A 17496-nucleotide genomic window follows, 5' to 3' on the forward strand; every position below is an offset into this window, starting at 1 on the left:
AATATTACATAAAAGTTGTTGTCTCTCAGTTGAAGCCATATAAAGGGAGCAGTGGAAGCCTTTCAGTTTAGGTGGTTAAACTGCTGGAATTTATTGTCGAAAACCACTATTTACTGAAGCAGACATTTATTCACTGTTGTTGGACGGCTCTGCAGGCAGTGTTCCTTCTTTGCCTAAGTTTGATTGACATTACACTAGAAAAGGCAGAGCACTGAACAGGCTGTAACATGAGCTCATGGCTCCTTTGTTTGCTGTGTCTGACCTCTTTTCCAAAGAGCCAGTGAACTAAAGTGACTGTAGAAAACTCCAGCGCAGCCAGGAGACTAGAGTTTCCTATAAACAGTATAGGATCACAGTCTATATGTCAGCGCTGTTGTTTGACATCAATGGGAGTCACCTGAACTGTCTGTGTGCCGTGTTTGTTTTACATGCACGACATACAATATACATTCAACTAAGTGTGTGAATGTGTATCTGTGCTTGTGTGTTGCAGTGGTTAGCAATGTCAGCGAGCTGCTCGGCCTGGATTCTTTCCAGCTGTCAGAGGTTTTGACCCAGCGGTCCATGATACTCAGAGGAGAGGAGATCTGCTCACCGCTGACTGTAGAGCAGGTACAGTATCCATACATGGAACCCAAAGTCCCTCCTGGAACACTGGCTCATCCCTCTATTTGTCTTGATTTCTCAATATCACTGTATCAGAAGTCTACACCTTTTCTTTGTCCCTGAATTGAAGACTCTGGAGCATACAGTAGATGCCTGTTTGCCACCCCTATCCCTCCCCTGTCTGGGTGACACACACACAGTCTTTCTCCGGCGCTCTCCCCCACATGCCTCTCCAGATCCCTTGCGTGACTCCCAGCCATTTCCTGCTTTTTGTCTGCCAGATTCCAGGCACAATAAAGCCATCGTGATAGTGATCTGAGTCAAAAGCACAATAGAAACCAATGACTCGGGGTGAAATGAGAGTCTTCTCCACAGGAGGCAGTGCAGCCAGGCACCAAGACGTGACACAACGTAATAATTCATCCACGTCTCGCTTGGCTTTAATTGTCCGTGCTTAGTTTGTAATTTTCACAAATGTTTCAGACGTCTTCATCAGCATGTGTTATTCTTTTCACCATACGCCGCAAGAACATTCTGACACAGTGATAGCATACTTTTTGGATGAGCGCGAGCATTCAGCCCACTCATTCTCATAAATGCCAGAGAATATGCAGAATGGACCTTTACTATTATGACAGGGACACGAAAGTCACAAGAAGGCTTTTCAGCAGCAGACAAAGACCTTGTGCTGTCACCCTGCTGCTGCTTGTTCTGCCTGGCCTTTGAAGCAGCTTGTCTCTTAATAGAGTGCATTATTCCAGTCCTGGCGGTCAATAAGAATGGCTTCTTCTCACAGTGGCCAGGGGTCACCCACCCTGCAACTGCCTGCTGTACCCCCCCCCCCCTTTCCATCCTGGACAAACAGCCATTCTTCTAACCCCTGTGACGGTGATCCTGGAGCCGCCAGAGCTCTGTTCACACCCGCTAAATGCAAGAGGTGACTGAGCATGATGGATTGCTCAAAAGCCCAGGAGCATTGTTGCCCCCTGTACAGTACACACCGCCACACTCTTGTTTTGTTTTCATTTCAAGCACAATGCCTGTGGAGGAAGTGTAGCTGGCAAGCTTAAGCTTTATAAATATATGTACACACACAGATGGTGTCTGGCTGAAAGGAGACTTGACGGCAGCTGGAGAAAATCAGACCTGCCTCAAACAGCTAATAAATTTTGTGATTGTTTTGACTTGTCAGGAGTACTAAGTTTATTAAGTTTGGGGTTTGTACCTTCCCAATTTTAGCAAAGTAATGTCCATTTATGATTATTATAGTTAACTAGAGGTAGGAAACAGATTATCCCATGATATGACACAAAACTAAATGATACAATACAATACAATACGAAATGATACAATATGGTATGATACGGTATGAATCGATATGACACAAAATGATATGATACTGGTATAATACAGTATGAAACAGTGTGATATGGTACAGTACGATAATATGAGGATACCTTGCATACAAAACAGTTATCACAATATAATGATTCTATGGTAAATGAATCCTTGCAAGACAAATTTCATCGCTGTCGGACAGAAACCTCTGTCCAAAATGGTTATTTTTAATGAAATTGGAAAAACACTGTATATTCTAAATACATGAATGGAGTTAATAGATGTAGTTACATGCCGTTTTCAACACTTTTCATTGGTTCCCTGCTGTTATGCTTTTAATGTTTTCTGTATTGCACTTTGAATTGTCGTGTACATGAAATGTGCTATATAAAAAAAACCTACCTTTCCTTGCCCTGCCTAAATATTTCTAAAACTGTCAGGCCAACGTGAAGACTGACCAATCAAATTGTTTTTTGACAAAAAAAAAGACCAAAAATGGACTTGGTTTCCACCCAACAGTGACAATATGATCTGTATAAGCAAGAGTTATGCATTTATTTAGTTCAATTCAGTTTTATTTATATAACACTAATCATAATAGATAAATATCTCAAGGCACTTCACAGATTCAGTTCAAGGCTTTAAAAAAATATGGAGAGGAGAACCAACAAGTCCTTCAGGAGTAAGTAGAAGGTGACAGTGAGGAGAAAAAACACTTGTACTGAAGGGAAAACCTCTGACAGTACCAGGCTATGAACAAAAAAAATATATAGTGTAGAGAAAGAACAACATACAACACAAATCTGCAACAAACAGAACTGGAACCAGAGATACTTGGGAGAAGGAATAGGAAGGAGAGGGAAAAGCACAAACTACAACAATGGACGCAAAGTTAGTGACAAATAATCGTGTCATACAGTATATATACACGGACAGAAACATGTGGTTGATGCAGCACTGTCCCCCTTGTCCACTGTCACATAATTTTTTATAGAAATATTATTATTCACTGCATTCCGTGTTGAATTGGACAAATAAAAAAGATCATCATGTTATAATAGCACTGCCCCAGTGCTGTAGATCGCTCTGCCACCCTCCACTGTCATTGTGTAATAGGAGTAAAAGTTATTTAGGTTGGCGCCCTGGTGGCTCACCTGTTAGACTATGCACCACACAGCCCGAGGCCTCAATGTAATGATCTGGGTTTGATTCCAGCTCAGGTGATTTGCTTCATATCATCCCCTTTCTCTATTCCCTGCCTCACTAGTCCCTTTTTATGATATGTATTCATCCTAAACAAATCTGGGTTGTATGGCTAGTTCTTGGGTGGTACTAAGTGCAGGATGCTGCAACATGCCTTTGCAAAATAGTGTCGGGAAAGAAGTTGTTTTGGTTCAACATGTGCACAAGAGGAAGTGTGTTGTGGTATTAAAATGACTAAATCCCTACAAAAGAAAATGGAACATAAAAAGATGCGTGTCTTTGTCAAAACTTGCCGTTTTCAGGGTGTAGTTGCCGTTCTGTCACGTAGCGAAGTTGTCTTTCAAAGCGATAACACACAGGTAGCGGAAGGAAGGTTAATGAAAATCCTGCCACACTGCAGCGTAAATATTTCCCCTTATTCTGGAAGTCAGACTAGAAACAGTGTTCAAAAAGTACATAAAGTCTTGTGTCTCTGCAACACATACAGTGACTGCAACATTCCCACATGTGTTCAAGAAGCACTGACTCTGGTGAGAAAAACTGACAAATTCTGTATATTTTAACAAAAATATCGACATTTAGCATCAACATGATTGTTCCAGCTCTATAGTTGACTAAACAGAGACAAGTTAGCAAATTAATCTCATAGTAACAAGTACAGTTTTATGTAAAAGCTTCTGAAAAATGAACTTATAAGAGCTTATCCATGTAAAAAAGTTAATGTAGTACTATCATATATGTTGGTTTTTACCACCTCTTTGTAATATGCAAATGCTGCTTGCGGTGTTACCACTCTTATGAAATGTTGGCGATTCACAGCGCTGTCTGTTGTGAAAACAGTCATTGTCTTACCTGCAGCTTGCAGACAGACGCTGACATAACATACCTTTGTCTCCAAACCACTACTTAGTTTATAGCCACTCTGCTGAGGCCTCACACACTCACACAATCAAACACACAAACGTATTTAACCGCTCCGTCTGCCGTCTGATCGAGTTAATAAAAATTATATATAAAATGTTGTGTTTAGGATACACACCGCAGATTTTTGTCTCTTGCACTGTTTATACTTGACTTGGTATCCACGGAAACCGTCATCTCTTCCTGTCATGATTTGCAGGCCGTCGACTCCCGGGACTCGGTTGCCATGGCACTTTATTCCCAGTGTTTCTCCTGGATCATAATGAGGATCAACCAGAAGATTAAAGGGAAGGAGAACTTCAAGTCAATCGGCATCCTGGACATCTTTGGGTTTGAAAACTTTGAGGTGAAACTCAGTTGTTTGTTGAAGTTTACAAACAAAAATAGTATTAGTTCAGTGAAATAATTTTAAGACAGTGTTGTGAAAGAGTCAACAAATGTGGCTTTCTCTTACAAGTTATTACTCAGTGCATCATATAGATTGTTATCTAGGTTCTTATGAAATCCTCTACTTAATGTCTTTCACTGTTGCAGGTGAACCGGTTTGAACAGTTTAATATCAACTACGCCAATGAGAAACTCCAGGAGTATTTCAACAAGCACATCTTCTCTCTGGAGCAGCTTGAGTACAACAGGTAAAGAGGTTTGATACTTTAAAAAGGTCCTATGCAGTACTGATATTCCAGACTCTCAACAGTAGGGGGAAGTTTCATACCAGAACACATTTACAGATATGAAAAGCACCAATGAACCCTAACCCTAACCCTAACCCTAACCCTAACCAACACTGTGGATCTAAAGACTGTATCACTCACTGAATAAAGTATAAAACTCAAAATAACAGTGTCTTGTGATCTTCATGTGTCGCATCAGCTGATAGTTTACATCAGGGGTCTCAAACTCATTTTCTTTCAGGTGCCACATTCAGCCCGATTTGATCTGAAGTGGGCCGGACCAGTAAAATAATAACATAATAACCTATAAATAATGACAACTCCAAATTTTTGTCTTTGTTTTAGGGTAAAGGGGAAAAAAAGTTAAATTATGAAAATACTTACTTTTATAAACTATCCAAATAAAAAACATGTGAATAACCTGAAAAAAACTGAAATTTCTTAAGAAAAATCAGTGCAAATTTAACAATATTCTGCCTCAACTTATCATTTCTACATGTGCATTATGGATCAGATCTACAAAGACACTAAACACTGAGGAACAGGCAGAAAATTGGGCTTAATTTTCTTTGGACATTTTAGGTTGTTCATATTTGTTCAGGTTATTCACATTTTATTGCTAAAGGATAGTTTGTAAATGTCAATATTTTCATAATTTAATGTTATTTTTTGCAATAAAACAAAGACAAAAAATTGAAGTGGTTAAAATTGCTCAATTCAAAATTTTTTGCTAAATTTAAGATTTTTTTTGCTTAATTCAAGATTTTTTTTTTTTGGCTTAATTGAAGATTTTTTTTTTTTACTTAATTGAAATTCTTTTTTTTGCTTAATTCAACATTTTTTCCTTAATTCAAGCAAATTTTTTTTTTTTTTTTTTGCTTACATCAATTCAAGACTGTGGAATTTTTGACTTTGGAAAAAACATCCCACAGGCCAAGTTGGAACCTTTGGCGGGCCACATTTGGCCCCCGGGCCGCATGTTTGAGACCCGTGGTTTACATTATAGCTCTGTTAGCTTAGCTCTGTTTTTAGACAGAAAACAGCCACAGTAAAACCCCAAATCATCTCTGTTTTCTGTACAGTTTATGTTGTCAGTAGCTGAACAAAAGATCTATCTGGAATTGTCCAAACAAGGTCAGAACTGTCACCATTTATTTATTGATTAATTTTTATTTTTTTTAGTTTAGTTTACTTTGAATATGCAACAAGACAAAGCAATCTTACTTAGTCTTTAGAAATAAAACAGGTAGTAAGAAGTCATGGAAAAAAACAAATATATACATGACTTCATTTGCACATTCAAAAAGGAGTGGGAGGAAGTATAATTTATTTAATCTCACCTCTTCTCCATACAACAGTCTATCCTTTAGCTTCCTATCAGCAGAATATATGAACAATCCAGTCCCTTGGATCTTTCATGAGTAATTAACTTCACTTACCATCCTCACATACACACCTATATTGACATACCAGAAAAGTAAATAAATAAATAAGTACATACACACATAAATCCTTGAAGGCAACACAAATGAATACACAATAAAGTAAACAATAAGACTAAGTAAACAACAGCAATCAAACAAAACATAACAATCAGCAAACCGTAGATCAAGAAACAGCAACTTAGCAAAGATAATAACATCCCATAATAACTTTATACCGTCATAAGCCTCAGAATCAAACTCACTCATGTAGAAGAAACACTGTGATTTTATCATCAAACTCCATTCTTTTCATTTAGACCTGTGTTCAGTGGTGAAAACAACAACAGCGTTTCTAGCTTTTATCGCTTTGTGACTTTCTTTGACTCTGAAAGTTATTTCTTAGTGGGTCTTATCCCGCGGTATTTTACATAGTTTTCCTCACTGTGGGAGTGACTCACTACTCCCTCTAGTGGTCACATAAATCTGCCATCTTTCAGTGTAAATATATCTAGTTCATGTCTCTACAATCCAGTACCAAGGTTCTAATAGTTTTGGATTTTTCATTAAAGTTTAGTTTTATTTAGTTTAGACTTTTTTTCCCTCTAATTCAGTTAGTTTTAATTAGTTTTTAGAACAGGTTTGCTAGTTTTTATTAGTTTTCGTTTTTTTCTAAATGCTTAGTTTTAGTTTAGTTTTATTATTTTTTTTATATATCTTTTCTCTTCTTCTCCATCATATTCAAATAAATCCCAGACAGGACTCTGCTGCTTTCTCCCAACTTTAGTCTCCATGTTTTCAGGTAGAGTGGGGACCAGAAGACGACTGGAAACCACAAGTGACCACAAATGATGGACCGTCAAGTGTCGTATATTCCTGCTAGATAAAATTGCTAGAGTGAAATAAATCGCTTTCGTATCAATCCGACGTTGACAAAGACGAAAACGAAGGGAATTATATCTGTAATTTTTATCCATTTTAGTTAGTTTTGTAAACACATAATACAGTTTCAGTTAGTTATGTTTTTTTTCTTTTAATTATAGTTTTTATTTATTTCAGGTAACAAAAATATTTTTTCAGTTCTAGTTTTTAGTTTTAGTTTTAGTTTTCGTTAACGATAATAACCTTGTCCAGTACATTGGTATTTTCAGCATAACTTCAGAGGTCTTCATTCTAAACACCCCAATGGTACTTTTAGGTCATTTTTAAATACTTGAAAGTAGAAATATTACATGTAACCCCTTTAATTTACTCGTTATAGACATACTTTCCAGTTTTACAGATTAGGTTTGCCTACTAGTGGATTTGTGCAAATAAAACAGGGCTTTGTGCTAGAAACTGTTCACAGACAGATAGGACTGGTAATGGGGGTTGGTCCTCCTCTTGGCGATACAGGCAAACTGCCAAAAGTTTGGAATCAGCTCAATTTCTCCAGACAGTTGTTTTCGTGTATTTAGGCGCCTGCAGCTTGGACATGCCTCATTTCATCACATGTTCATGCTGGACAATACAGCCATTGTGTCTTCCCCCGTTGTTTATATTTATATATGTGTCTGTGTCCATGCAGGGAGGGGATCCAATGGGAGGCCATAGACTGGATGGATAATGCAGAGTGTCTGGATCTCATAGAAAAGGTAACAGACAGTCAACCCTAGAGAGCAAAGTCACCACCAGGTCCAACCGCTAACCGCCAACCAGAGCATGCTGACCGAGACGCCACATTGTGTTTACATTGACCTGCATTTTCCAGCCTATCATTATAAAATCACATTTTGCATGTTGTGTGCACAGTAATGTACACCAGTTGGTGGTTAGGGGTATGGCAGAAGTGAAGCATGAAGACAATTTGTGTTATTATATCACCATAGTTATATTGATGTTTGAGTTCAACCTTTATGGAGGTGGTTTTTATGTCTGAAACACTACAAGCTCAGTTTCAAAGACAGACTGCCTCGGGAAGTTTATGTGGAGGCAAATTGACTTTATATCCTTCATCTCCCAAAATGAGCATTTATGAAACATTTTGGTTCAGTTTGATTTTACATACACATGCTTGGCAAGGGATTAATAGAGTCACCTAAAATGGAGATAAATTAAAACTTGTAGTGAAATAATGACTTTGAGAGGGTAAAAGAAATTAGATAATGCAAAACAAACAACAAAAGCGCCAAAAAAAAAAAAAAAATTCCAGAATTAGGAAGTTCAGTCTAGTGTGATGAAAATGCTCTTTGGTGTGAAAGAAAACCCCTGAAGAAGCTCTACTTTATGCCACTACACATTGGAACTCAACTCAACAAAGCTTTTTAAAAATGTCAACTTCTTTTTCATTATTTTCTCCAGTGCCATTGTTCATATAGCTGAAATGTAAAGTTTTTATACTTATTTTTATTATCATTTATCATCATGTGCAATCATGCTGTCATTTATTTCTTTAATCCACAGACACAACAGTAGCTCAAAAGCAGTCCATGTGACTTTGTATTCCTGCTGTCCAATTGTAACTCCATAAAAGTAAAAAAAAACGTTCACAAAAGGAAGTAAGGATTCAATGAAACACTAAAAACATAAATAAAGTACGTAAGTAGTGATAAATATGTAGCCTCCAGAGACCAAGAAAAAAAAAATACACAAATTGCTCTTGCGATGAACTGATGACACATTCAGGGACTAAGCGGTTCAGAAAATAGATGGATGGATGGATGGATATAAGATAATTGATAACTAGGGTCCATTTTGTGCACATATCCACTTATAGCTGTAATATTGCATTTATATTTTGCATGCATTAAACCTCTTTAACCTTCTCCTTCCATTTTCTCACTTTGGGGGACAGTTTTCTTCTTAGTAATTAATAAAATAAGTCTACATAGTAATGTGTGATACAAATTTTTCTCTTTGTTGTAGTGTAAAAAAAAAAAAGTAAAATTACACAAAAATGTTTACATTTACAGACTAGCCTTTTGCAAAAAATGTGAATAACCTGAAATTTGTTAAGAAAAGTATGTGGAATTTTAACAATATTCTGCCTCTTACTAAATGCTTTGTGTATTTGTAGATCCACTGTGATCTGTAAGTTGTGATGCACATGTATAAATGATAAACTAAGGGGTACTATTGTTAAAATTGCACTGATTTTTCTTTAGAATTTTCAGGTTCATATTTGTTCATGCTATGTTCAAATACAGTTTGTAAATGTAAACATTTTGAATACGGAATTTGACTTTTTTCACTCAAAAACAGAGAAAAAAACTTTGGAGTTGACATTATTTAAAAGTTCTTATTCTATTATTTATATTATTTTACTGGCCCGGCCCAATTTAGATCATATTAGGCTGTATGTAGCCCCTGAACTAAAATGAGTTTGACACCCCTGCTCTAACCCTTCTATTAGGACACCCAAAATATAATCCCAGGGGTAGTCTATACCTAGACATTGTTTAATTTCATTTTATATGTTTCAAAAGAGTCCCAAAAAATATGTGTTTGTAAACTCCCACCAGGCCACAGCCCCTCCAGCACTGATCTGACATTTTACTGTAAATCATAATCAGTGTGATGCATTCTTTCATCCTACCTTTTTCAGCTTTTATACATCCAGGGTTTTCTCTTAATGCCTAAAAATGTATGTATCTTTATTTAGGTGGGACAGTGCACATTAATGAACACATTTATACATTCCATTTCAGTATAAACATGCAAATATGCCGGAGTTAGCGTCAGTACTAATTTTCATCTGCAGTCCCCACTTAATAAATAAATAAATAACAGTGATCCATGCAATACACAGCAATACAGTGGAACAAGTGCAGTACAGAGCAAGACAAAACAGTATAGTTCAATGCACTACAATATAGTACAAAACGACATTTGTGCCTATGTGTCAAGGACTAAAATAAACAATACTTAAAAGACAATAAAAAAAAAAACAATCACTACTCAGGTCACAGGTGTCAAACATGCAGCCCGGGGGCCAAATGCAGTCCGCCAAAGGATCCAATCCAGCCTGTGGGATGAATTTGTGAAGTGCAAAAATTACACTGAAGAAATTAACAATCAGTGGTGTCAAAATCATTTTAATTCAGGTTCCACATACAGATGCATACGGACCAATTAGTTCTCAAGTGGATCAGAGCAGTAAAATATTATCATAATATCCTATAAATAATGACAACGGCAGATTTTCTCTTTGTTTTGGTGCAAAAAACGTTAAATTACATGAAAATGTTTACATTAACAAACTATACTTTTACAAAAATTTTGAATAACCTGAACAAGTATGAACAACATGAAATGTCTTAAGAGAAGTAAGTGCAATTTTACCAACATACTGTTATTAAATGTTATGTGTATTTGTAGATCTACCATGATCTATAAGTTATAATGTACACATGTAAATAATAAACAGAGGCATAATATTTTTTAAATTGCACTTATTTTTCTTAAGACATTTCAAGTTGTTCCTATTATTCAGATTTTTAAGGAAACTTTGTAGATGTAAACATTATCATAATTTAATTTAACTTTTTTCACTGTTATTATTTCACTGGTCTGGCCCACTTGAGATCATATTGGGCTGAATGTGGCCCCTGAACTAAAATGAATTTGAGACCCCTGACTCAGGTCCTCGAAATAAAAACTAAATCTACATATGAATTTATAAAACTGAACTGAAAAACCAAGTTAAGACTAAATAAAAATACAAAAGATGTTACAATTTACAGATTATAAAATCCCTCACTTTATATTTATCCCATATTATTGTATTGGTGTGACTGCATATTGCCTCCTTATACTAAAACCTTATGTTTTAATAAATAAAAGAATGAATTACGTTGCTGTTTCCTGCACCTATTGTTGTAATAAAAGCTGCCAGATGTGTCCCAGTGGGATTGTAACTAGTTCCATCATGACCGTGATGTGTTTCTATCTCTGCTCTTCTGTCTGTCTTTCTCCCCTTTAGAAACTGGGCATGTTGGCTCTTATCAATGAAGAGAGTCGCTTCCCCAAAGGCACAGACTACACCCTTTTAGAGAAACTGCACAGCCGGCACGCAGTAAGTCCAAACACACACACATATATACACCGAAACTTACATGCACCACTGCTCACACACCTTGTCACACCCAGCCAGACCCAGCAGATGCTTTAGGTCATAAACTCAGTCCGTAACTCCCACCAGAGCGCCTTAGCTCCGACAGAAAGGAGCGCTTCTCCCACCCACGGGCTCAGACGCCCTCAAAGAGTTAATCTTCTCTTGGTTTTTCAATCGCCTGTAGCCTCTGGTGTTACTTTAAACGTCTGCGCAGCAACTTCTACACGCCCCCGAGTGCTCTCACATGCAAACATAACAATACTGAAATGTGATCGGCCATTCTCTGAGCCTGATGAGCTTTGTGCAGGAGAAAAGAGTGTCCTCAAAAACCCAGACAGGGCAATGACTGACACATACGGGAGAGTTTCAAAGTCAGGATGAAGAACTTGCCCTCTCCTTCAGATATTTAAGATACGACAAAGGCTGAAATGGTTAAGTCAGTTAACCCTTAAAGACCTAGAAGTATTTTTGTGGCAGCCTCCAGATGAGTTTTGCTCAACATCTAACTTTTATGAAGTGATTTAACTTTACCGGTTATTTTAACATCTGCTTCGTCCAGTGATATTTTCCTGTATTTAATTTTCTTATTATGTAGAAGTTCATGAAAGCTAGTATATGTATTTTTATGGCAACTTTCTTTACACATTTAGCCTTTCTTCAGTGATTAATCATATATTTATTATGTATTTATATATGTATTTTTCAGTGAAAAGAAGGTATTTGCCTATATATAAATTTACTGATCATTATTATTACTAATTATTACCTCCGCCAAGGAACGGCAGAGGTTATGTTTTCATCAGGGTTTATCGGATTTTTTGTTTGTTTGTTTGTTAGCAAGATAACTAAAAATCTTATGGAAGGATTTTGATGAAATTTTCTGAAAATGTTGATACTGGCATGAGGTACAAATGATTACATTTTGGTGGTGATCGAGGGGGAGGGGCTGATCTGCCTTGGCGGAGCTCTGTGCTCTCCAAGTGCTTTTCTAGTTATATTATCATATCAGAACAGAGAACAGTGAAGAAAAACTACTTTACTTTTGCTACATTACTTTTTCAGCAAAATATATTATTAATTGAACATAAAAACAAAGATTTGCACCCCAGTCATTTCTCAAACTAGATGTTTTTTATTAGTAAATCAATGTTCCAGAAGATGATGGCGTTCCCATGTTCACTACGGAGCCTCTGTATGTCCAAATGGGTCAAAACTAATGTGTCTGAAAACCTATTAAATGCACTTTATCTGAATTATTAGGGTCGGATCAGTGGTTCAAAAGTTATTTAACATTTTAGATCAGTAGATGCTTTTGGTTGCATGTGGCTGTTTATGTCAACGAGGATTAATTTTTCAAGCGAATAAACAATTTGCTTTTATGTGCATTTCTTTGTAGTTTGATAGTCATTAATGATCAGTGATGAAATGAAAAGAAAATAACATAACAGGTTAATTTCTGATAAAGATATCAGGCCTTGCCACACACAGCATAGTGAACTTTCAGATACCTTCTGAACTATTTCTATGAGGACGTGTTATTTTGTGTACTCTGCTCAAGTGGATTATGGAATTAATATAATACAGGAGTCTCTTTGTTGTTTTTTTTCTCAGACTAACCCATACTATGTGAAGCCCAGAGTCACTGACCACCAGTTTGGCATCAAGCACTACGCCGGAGAGGTAATTAACAACACTTTCAGTCTGCGGGGTAAAACCAGGTTCATCTCACTCTGAATGAGTAAGTTTGGGAAGTGAGATATTGTTGGCCGGACTCTTGGATCTTCTTTGCCAAAATTTGCTACAGGATGTTGACTCTGCAACTTCATCCTTCCTCCTCCAGTGTCTTTTCAGATGAGTCAGAGTAAACTTCTTCACCTTTAGTCTTTTCGGTCTTTCCTTACTTGACGACAGCGATTACACACACACGCAAAAAAAAAAAAAATAGAAGGGAAATGGAAGGAGTACGTTAAATATGGAGGAGAGTGGATAATAGGGCAGGGTAGGGTGGGTATTCGTGTGGCTGGGGGTGTCTTGCTGACACCAGGCAGAGCAGAAAGATCGGCCTTGATAAAGAATGGCCTTATGAAGGCTGCCTCAGACAAGGTCTCCTCAGTGTGAGCATGGCAGCTCAGTCACAAGCCTGGCATGGATGTCTATGGTAATGACTTGGTCCAGAGAACACAGGCAGGACAGCCAGTTGTTCTCTCTCTCTGGAGAGCCGAGTCGCCTCTCTGAAAGCATCTTCTGTTATCTGATACGGTTCTGCGACTTTAGTGGGAGAAATTGTAGCATCCTCCCACAGATTTCATTATCCTTGTGGTGCCAGAGAAATACTATTAATTTAAGTTAACCATCAAACAGGATGTCCAACAGCAAACAAGAAGCAGGTCTCCTGAAATTTAAGGCCTTATAAATACATCATCGTGTCTCCGAGCAATAATCCAAAGACATAAATGTGTTTAAAATATTATAGGTTGACTGAACTCATTTTCTGGGTTGTATATTTAATGCTATCTCCACGTTATCCTTGAGAGAACCCGTTTCTCTGGAGCACCGTGTGACCGTCTTAATGAACCATATTAGTCAACACAAACCTGAAAGTGACAGACACAGAGTCTTTTGTATGAGACGATTGCAATGAGAGAGGAATGGAGTGTAATTAGTGCGTCTGCGATTTATAAATACACATGTCGTCAACTGTAGATCTCACAGCTCCCCTTGAGCCTGAAGGCTTGAGAAGAGAAGACGGGGCTGTTATTGGATTATAGTGTACAGATCACACACAGCTGTGAATACAACAGGATGTATGAGCAGGCACATGCACAGTTTATACAGTTGGACAGTTTCAGCCTTTAAACAGTTTCTATTCGCTTGTGTTTTTAACCTCACTCACAAATACAAATAGAGTGTGTTACCGTGGATCAGGATGAGCAGAGGAGGCTGAACTGCACTTAACAGGTGACCGCATTAACACACTTGGAGAAACCCGTCAACGTAATCACCCAAAATCTGAAGCACACTCTGACAGCAGAGGCAGAATACTTTGGTTTTTTTTTTAATTTTCAGCTTGTTTAGTGCATTGCATTTGTCTAAAAATCTTTTCGGATTACAGTTTTCCATCTCCTTCCTGCTCAGTGAAAAGCACGTATCTCTAAATATGTTGATTTTTAATGTGATACACAGGAAGCATGAAACGTTGAAGAGTTAAGGCATTCTCTTCCTTAAGCTAAATCAGCTCTTTAAACTCTGGAAAATACATGATCAGAAAGTTTAATACAGGCCTGGTTTTCTGAGCTGCAATAAGAAAACAAAGCTAGAGATGTATGATGAGGTTAGAGATGAGATGATGCGTTACTCTAGTTTAAACGAGATATTTTGCTTTTTTAAAATGGAATTATGCATTTTAAAACATTTCCCTGTGGTTTACATAAACTGTAAATGCTATGCTTGGGTCTGAATTCTTCATTAATTCAACTCCACAGGTCCATCTTCAACCCTATTTCTGAGTAATGACACCAGAAAGGTCGTTTTGTGTGCTGGCCCTTTAAATGCAAATGAGCTACTTCACACCCCACCCCCTCCAGGTTGTTGACCGTGCTTTCTGTCCTGTTCAGCCACTTGAGTTCGTTAATACAACCAACAGCTGAACATTTTAGGTAATCAGCTCGAAGTTTGGACATATTTTCAGTTTTTACTACAACCACTGCTGCTGACAAACAATTTTGTCACACTCGGAGAAATGCTCGTCAGAAACCTTGACCTTATATGTGCAAATGTTGTGATGTAACTCGTTATAAAACATAACAAATTAAGCAGGAATTGAAACGGGTTGTAGAAATCCACTCGATTTTTGCCAAAATGAATATAAAGTTAGTTTTGCAGCAGCTTTGCAGCACCTGGAGGGTTCAAATTCTAACTTTTTGAACTGTTAGGGTCCAAATACACAAATAAATGAACCAAAGACTAATAAAAGTGGGTTTAGCAAAATATGGTAGGTAGGTAGGTAGGTAGGTAGGTAGGTAACAAAAATTGAGCTCAGTCCTAATCATCTGCATCAGTAAAATACAACGTATGCATGAATGCACCAGTAACATGCAGGTACATTTTGTTGAGTAAAATTTTGTGTACAGACCTTTTTCTTGTAGTGGTGTATTTGCGCTACTTTTATATTTCCCCTTTGACTTTTCCACAGTAGCTCCTATCTTTCTTCAGTTTTGAATGTTACTAATGCAAAATACATATTTACACTACTCCTCATAAAATACACTATAATGCACCTCTATTAAACAATATAATACATATGTGGCTGTTTACATAGTTGCACATCTTCTAATAAAGTCTTATTGTAAAGGAAAGACTCAGTAATAATGTTTTTACCAAAATACTATATTTAAAAAAATTTTGTGCAACTTTTATTTTAGGTGCTCTATGACGTCCGTGGGATTCTGGAGAAGAACAGAGACACCTTCCGAGACGACATATTGTTCATTCTCAAAGACAGCAGGTATGAATTCAACCAGTGCTGGGCAATATATCGAATTCATTTGATTAATAATGAAACATGCTTAAATCCCAAAATTGAAGATTATTCCTCTGCCGACTTTTCTTGTTGAACAAAAATTCAACCTGTCTGATTGTTGGAATACACTGGTTCTCAAACTTTTTACAGTGGAGTACCCCCTGACATATATATTTTTAGCCAAGTCCCCCCAACTCTTGCTTCAGCCATTTTGATTGAAAAAATGAGGCTAAATTTGTTCCTGTGCCAAAGGTGTCTGTTTGTAAACAAACAACATATATTTGATTGTACTATATTAAAAATAACAAATCTTTATAAGTAAATTTTGTGCAAAATATGAACTGAAAAGGGCCCTCTTTCATTGCTAAGAAAACTAAATTAAAGGGTCATGAATGAATAAATGAACCATTCATCAACAAACAAAAAGTACTTAATTACTCAAACTCATCTTGAATAAAATAAAATAGAAAAATTCTTAAAATGTTACCAAAGCTTAAACAAGATGACAGACAATAATAATAATCTAAAAAATGAAAATATTGAAGTAAAATAAGGTCAGGAGTGTCAATTTTGTATGACTGTATTTATTGTGTTTTATAGTTCAGCATTGATTCTCATTTTTATTTTGTATTCGGTACATGATGACTTATTTAATGTATTTTTCCCCAGACATTTCAAGTACCCCTGGGCTTCTTCCAAGTACCCCTGGGGGTACATGTACCCCACTTTGGGAACCCCTGTTGAAGACAGATATTTGAATCATGTTTTCTCTTTAGTTCATGTAGACAGAAATTAGTCAAAAAAGTGAATCGTCCATAATTTTGAAAACAATTGAGATTTCGGCTGTCAATGCAATACTTAGTCGTCTGCTGTGTGTGATTTACTTTCTTCATTCTCATGTTCTCTTCCTGCAGACTGGACTTCATCTATGACCTCTTCGAACGTGTCGGCAGCAGAAATGGAGATGAGACTCTAAAGATGGGCACGGCCCGACGCAAACCGACCGTCAGCTCTCAGTTCAGGGTGAGACTAAAAATTCTACGACCCCGATGTCAGTCCCACATCCCACTCATGACTGTATGATTGCGAGACAACAAGTTAATTATGTTCACTGCTCTGCTGCATTTAATGATGTCTTAACTCCCAGCCTTTGGCTCTTGGCATGATAAGAGTCAGTGCGGGGGCGCTGAAAAAAAAGAAGAGGATAGAAATGATGGAGAGGCCGAATGGAAAGACAAAGCTGACTGTGTATTTGATCTGTGAAGAATGGTGGTGGGTGATGGGGTGTATGTAATATGTGGTTGTGAGTGGTGAAGGGGGTTTGCAGTTGAGGGCTTAGCTTAGCGTGTCCTAACTGCAGTGCGGAGAGAAGGAGCAGGGGAGGATTTGGCAGGCTGCCCCGGCCTACAGTTCCTAAAGCCAGGGGATTAAGGTTGATGGCTGGGCAGAGAGGGGCCAACCAGGGGCCAATCATGCTTAGTTCTGCCAGGCCAGGCCTCGCTGGAGACAGACTGTCTGAGGCAGGGGGGAGAGGAAAAGAGAGGCCGACATAGCCAGCGAGGTTCAAGGGTCCTCGAAATATGGGTTTATGTGAGTGTGTAATAAGCTTCTTTACTTATTATATTGGTTGTTGTTTACTCTGAAAAGGATGCACTATAATAAGGCACTTTTTCATATTTCATTCTAGTTTTATATGTGTGCTGTCTACAAGAAGAAAAGGAC

The 17496-nt window shown here is 37.5% G+C and overlaps 1 protein-coding gene across 1 annotated transcript in view; it reads left to right on the plus strand.

Moving 5' to 3' along the window:
• The window catches only part of myo10l3 (myosin X, like 3), a 100110-nt gene that overhangs the window by 51533 nt on the left and 31081 nt on the right, over positions 1–17496 (plus strand). The window contains 8 exon segments of the mRNA XM_030124661.1: positions 494–612; positions 4268–4414; positions 4603–4703; positions 7731–7797; positions 11124–11216; positions 12867–12935; positions 15677–15759; positions 16689–16797. Coding sequence (XP_029980521.1) covers positions 494–612; positions 4268–4414; positions 4603–4703; positions 7731–7797; positions 11124–11216; positions 12867–12935; positions 15677–15759; positions 16689–16797 — 788 coding nt within the window.

This window comes from Sphaeramia orbicularis, chromosome 21, assembly GCF_902148855.1.
Source record: "Sphaeramia orbicularis chromosome 21, fSphaOr1.1, whole genome shotgun sequence".
Lineage (NCBI taxonomy): Eukaryota > Metazoa > Chordata > Actinopteri > Kurtiformes > Apogonidae > Sphaeramia > Sphaeramia orbicularis.